At 35.2% G+C, this 6,000-nt stretch overlaps 1 protein-coding gene across 1 annotated transcript in view; it reads left to right on the forward strand.

The window, feature by feature from the left end:
• The window catches only part of WWC3 (WWC family member 3), a 69,103-nt gene that overhangs the window by 22,264 nt on the left and 40,839 nt on the right, over positions 1–6,000 (forward strand). Inside the window, exon 6 of the mRNA XM_010004647.1 lies at positions 1,702–1,831. Coding sequence (XP_010002949.1) covers positions 1,702–1,831 — 130 coding nt within the window. The remainder of the gene's footprint in view (positions 1–1,701; positions 1,832–6,000) is intronic.

Genomic DNA, 6,000 nt, shown 5'->3' on the forward strand with positions numbered 1-6,000 from the left:
GCAGTTGTGTAAAAGGCACTTTTGAGTCTAATGTTTGGGTGGAATCTATGTTCTTAACATTAAGGTAACCTCCAGATGAAACCACGTTATCTTTTTCATGTGACTTTTAGTGAACTGAATTAGTTGTTTTACCATAGCTTTATCTACACTTTTCAGGATTTTAACTAAACATTAGTGAAAACCCAAGTAAACATCTTAGAAGGAAAACAGAAACAACAAAACAAAATTTAATCCACATGACATTTAAGTCCTTTCTTGTTCTTGAACTAAAAATCATAAAGGCTTATATATTTTCTTATGCTACATGAGGAAAATTCTGTGTAAGTAGAAAGACTGAGGTTCAGACTTATTTTATGTTGTCTCCAAAAGCAGGAGCTGTTCAAAAAAACCAAACAAACCAAAACAGTAGAAACACAATCTGCATTTTTTTCCTAAAAGGTATTTTCATTCAAGCCTTTTGATTTTTAATTTCTGTATTTTAGTTTTAAAGCAAGTAATATGCTTCAAGTGTCAGACATGCTGAGCGAGTGTTGTTGACACTGTTACTTTAATATAAAATACTTAACTTGAAACCTGTAGTTATTCTCAATATTTGAAAGTAAGTTTGAGTATTCTAGTCATATATATAGCATACCCTCTGCTATTAGATCTTTTCATAAACAGATGTCCTCTGTAATGGCTGGTATATATTTTATCTTTAATTCTCTTAACCAGAGACACGTTTTCCTGTAGATGTTCTTAGCAATGTCTTAAGGACCATTACACATACCACCTTTTCCCTATGTACACACTTTCAACACTTAGATTAACAAGAAAATTAAAGTTTCTGTATTTTAACAGGAATTTAACACTATTTTTAGTAATTGCTGTGGGTAGCTTGTTAAAATCACATAGCTGGCTGCTAGAAATCCAACACCAAATTATTATTCTAGTAAGTTCTGCAGAGTCTATGGTGTTGTTCAAAGCAAATTGTCAAGGTGACATAATGAGATAGGCTTCTGCATCCTGATCTGTTGTCCTTCACTATTGCAAACTGCTGGGGAAAAAGTTAAAAACTCATCTGATGGGTTTCCTACTTCAGAGATTTTTATGTCAAGTTGGAATCATGAGTAGTACTTCAACCTAGTATAGTGAGTAGCATTCTTTCTCCTTGCTGAGTTTGCATTTGAAGTCTTCTGGGATGGTCCCATGTGATGTTCCCTGTGGGACAATGATGTGTTCTAGAAAAGATACTCAAAGATGCCTATAATGGCAAGAAAGCATTTGAAATAAATTTTTTGGAATTAAAAATGTATTCCCAAGAAAATGAAATGCCTTTGTTTGTTGCAGTAGTGGTACATGGAGCATGTGACAGCTAGACTGCTAATATCTTCATCCTTTGAGTTTTTACTGTGTTAAGTTAGTTTTAGATTTATTTTACTTTTCTTGTGTGAAATAGCCCACGGGCATTGCTTGTAATACAGTAGGCTCTGTATTAGGACATTAAAACGAGGAAATTTGTTGGTTCTGCAGAACCTGGTAGATAATTGCCTTGCTTTGTCTTTAGAGTGTACTTGGCACTGAATGCTGTGTGAATTCCAAGTAGAGTTTCATTTTATTCCTGGAAATAAAGTGTTACATGAATAAACAAGAGGTCTTATAATGTCTATGCATTTTCCGATTATGTGAAAATTCCTGAATTTGTCTTAATCTTTTTGACAGGATTGATCGTAAGATGTCAAGTGCTCATACAAATTATAGGCTGGATGAAGCACAAGCTATAATGAGTGAGCTTCGAACTATAAAGAAAGCTATATGCACAGGTGAAAAAGAAAGGCAGGACCTTATGCAGGTAAGAAATACCCTACTGAACAAATAGCTGCTCAACAGTAATAACCTACCTCGCTTCCCTATTTTGGGATTGCATTGGGGTTGCCAAGGTTAAATAAGGAAATGGAGTAGCCTAAACTGATTTTTCTATTTGATAATTGCCAGTACCGGGCAGCTTGGAGATGTAAGTAGTAATTGTCTATACTGTGAACACAAGACTTTGCATGCATTTCATACTTTTGTCTTACATAATGTGCTATCCTTACCTTTAGATCCATGTCTTTATAGAATATAGCTTTCCATTGCAGCTGACTATGTCAAAGACTGCTATGAAGTGTGATTATACTGTATTTTTTAAAAAATGGTATTTTCATTTGGTTTAATGTTTATTTGTATTACCTAATATGAACTGCAGATTAATGTACTAAAATGTTTACCAGTTTGTCTACCATGTTTTTCATTTTATAAGCATTTCACAAAGCTGGATCTCTAGGTCACTATGCCACAGTTGGACAGTTCTCCTTTTTTTTGTCCCAAGCTGTCTGTTAAGTACCCATATCAAGACACATGTTAATTTCAGTTGTTCTCACAAAATTTTCAAGGAATATGATTAAATACAATGTATACAAGAAACCCTTATACAGGCTTTAAGTTATTTTATGAATCAGAGCATGAGAGTTGAGGGGACATACATGCCTGAGTAGTGATCTAACTTTTGGATGGGCTCTGCATCCTGCTTGGAGCTCTGGGTTGCTATATCTCCATTATTAATGTGATGGAAACTCAATCAAAGAGCCATGAGCCTCTACCACCACAGGGACTTTGGTATAGACTTGCCCAAATATGCTGCAGATACAGAGGGATGACAAGGACAGTTCTCTTCACCTGGTCTTCACATTGCTATATGGAAAAAAGTGTCTTTGTTACCTAAGTTTTTGAGATTGTACTCAATATTGTAATTCAAACACTTTCTTTCAATTTTTTTCTGCAGTAGTGTTTTGCAGTTATTTATTCATTTATTTATTTATTATGATTGTTAAGTGATATGGGGAGCTTATAATCTACATATAACGAGTTTTCATAGTTACACAATTATTCAGTCTCCATAGCACTACCCAAAGGTCAGCTGATGGACCACAGATCCTTGTTCAAGTAGACAGAACACTTAAGTCACTATGAAAAGTTTCTGCCTTGGCAACTTTTAGCATATTTGATATTTTGTGTTGGCCAAGTTTTAACGTGATACTTGGTCTTCCACATGCCTGGCTAGCCAGGAATGATTAGAAAGGCAGTTCTTCACAGATGCAGTGACGCACGTTTGAGGAAACTAACTGGTAATTTAAAGACCTGTCTATGAGTACTTGGAGCAGGTTAACTACTGGCTTTGTTTTGACTCCCCCACTAGACTTTCCCCCTCCCCCCCCCTTTTTCCTTACATTTTCAATTCTCAGTTAGTGGCACTAAATCCACTTGTAAAGATTGCGATGCCTTGAGAATCATATCTGTTAAAACAACTTCAAGTGCACTTTGAGTTTCTTTAAATACAGTATTGAGAGAGTTAGAAGTCTAGGAGCAAGCTTAGCATCAAGGATTGGACAATGCTGGCAGCACCAGAACATAGAAGTTGCACAAGACAAGCAAAAATGAGAAGTGTTTAATGGGTCTTCTTAATGGGTCTATGTGACATATAGGAAATATCAGTGTAGGAGGTGTATTTTTGTAAATATTTACAATCTGTTGTCATCCAATAATTAATATATGTAGTCCAGGAGAATCCAGAAAACAGTTGTTTCATACAGGCCTTGCATGCAAAACAATGCTATGTGTTTTGTTGTGATTTTAACAACGGACTAAGTGATATAGTTTACAAGATTTATAGTTGTGAAAATTGTGTCCTACTGCCAACTTATTGTGCTCTGCAAAAATACCCAGCTTTTTCTGATATTTTTAATATTTTGACCAATCACCATACTTCTGTGCTTTTCATTTTTATAATTATTTGAAGTTTATTGATATACATTTATTTAGCTTTGTCAAACAAGTGTGAGTCTATTTTAAGTCCCTTCCTAATGAGTTCAGAATGTTATTTTTAATTTCCTATGAATTTTGAAATTGTTTTGTCTTTGAAAATGCTTCATTTTAAAGCAATTGTTGGTAAGACAAACTTTCTTATGAAAAAGTGGTTTTGAAAGCTGTTCATAAAGGAGTTTGAACTATTGTGTAGACAGATGAGGATTTATTTCAGAGAAAGGAGACAGACAATTCTTATTTAGACAGACTATTTCTTATTTTAAATCTGGCCAGTGTAAGCAGCAGGACTAAACATAGTAGAAGTGACTCAGTCTTGTGTAGGTGCTTGGAAAATTGTAGCTGTCATAGAAATATGATAATTGGATTGAGTTGTGTGGGAGAGAAGGCTGATGAGGGAATGAGAAGGTGGTCAGTTTTAAACTGGATGCTGTGGTTACAAATAAAGCCAAATATGCAGTGTCGCTGCTCCAACAAAGTGGGCGATCTTCTTAAGTAAGATTGAGTAACCAAGGTGTGTGGTTAGGTTCCTGAAAGCAGTATGTGTCCCCCGCTCCTCATCCGTTTCATATTTTTGTTTTGGTTCTAGTATGTGTATGTACTTTAAAAGTTTAATGGGTCTTCTTAATGGGTCTATGTGACATATAGGAAATATCAGTGTAGGAGGTGTATTTTTGTAAATATTTACAATCTGTTGTCATCCAATAATTGATATATGTAGTCCAGGAGAATCCAGAAAACAGTTGTTTCATACAGGCCTTGCATGCAAAACAATGCTATGTGTTTTGTTGTGATTTTAACAACGGACTAAGTGATATAGTTTACAAGATTTATAGTTGTGAAAATTGTGTCCTACTGCCAACTTATTGTGCTCTGCAAAAATACCCAGCTTTTTCTGATATTTTTAATATTTTGACCAATCACCATACTTCTGTGCTTTTCATTTTTATAATTATTTGAAGTTTATTGATATACATTTATTTAGCTTTGTCAAACAAGTGTGAGTCTATTTTAAGTCCCTTCCTAATGAGTTCAGAATGTTATTTTTAATTTCCTATGAATTTTGAAATTGTTTTGTCTTTGAAAATGCTTCATTTTAAAGCAATTGTTGGTAAGACAAACTTTCTTATGAAAAAGTGGTTTTGAAAGCTGTTCATAAAGGAGTTTGAACTATTGTGTAGACAGATGAGGATTTATTTCAGAGAAAGGAGACAGACAATTCTTATTTAGACAGACTATTTCTTATTTTAAATCTGGCCAGTGTAAGCAGCAGGACTAAACATAGTAGAAGTGACTCAGTCTTGTGTAGGTGCTTGGAAAATTGTAGCTGTCATAGAAATATGATAATTGGATTGAGTTGTGTGGGAGAGAAGGCTGATGAGGGAATGAGAAGGTGGTCAGTTTTAAACTGGATGCTGTGGTTACAAATAAAGCCAAATATGCAGTGTCGCTGCTCCAACAAAGTGGGCGATCTTCTTAAGTAAGATTGAGTAACCAAGGTGTGTGGTTAGGTTCCTGAAAGCAGTATGTGTCCCCCGCTCCTCATCCGTTTCATATTTTTGTTTTGGTTCTAGTATGTGTATGTACTTTAAAAATGTTGTCCTTTATCCTTAGGAAACATTGAAGTTTGGGTTTTTTGTGGGGTTTTTTTTGTTTGTTTGTTTTTTTTTTCCTTTCCTTATCAGTTAAATAGGCTAAATAGGGTAGATAGGAATTGCACTGAAATTGGATGTGGTACAGAGCTCCAAAATCAGGTATCAACAGACAATGATGAAATGACAAGTGCTCATTTCTCTCTTTTTGGGTAGGTCTGTGCTGGTGTGCCTAGAACTTCACATCCATAAGATAACCTGGTCTGGCAGATTCTCTAAGATTGCCATAAACAATCCATAAACCCCAGATGAAAGAGGGATTTCTCCATTTAGCTGGGGAGGATATTAGTCTTAGCAGTTTATGTAAATTGTTTCTATCTAAAACTATTGCTAAGTCAGGTTGTAATTGTCAGGGTTAGGATTGCTGGAGGCTGTGCCACTCAGTCAACTAGAAGGACTCAAAGCATCTATTCTTCACCCTAGAGCATAATCACCTATGTATGTAGATGTAAGTTAAGGTGATGCTATTTGGTGATTGCCACCTGCCATATGCTGTGTAATTTTAAACTAG

The sequence above is a fragment of the Chaetura pelagica genome, unplaced genomic scaffold (genome assembly GCF_000747805.2).
Source record: "Chaetura pelagica isolate M959 unplaced genomic scaffold, ChaPel_1.0 scaffold178, whole genome shotgun sequence".
Lineage (NCBI taxonomy): Eukaryota > Metazoa > Chordata > Aves > Apodiformes > Apodidae > Chaetura > Chaetura pelagica.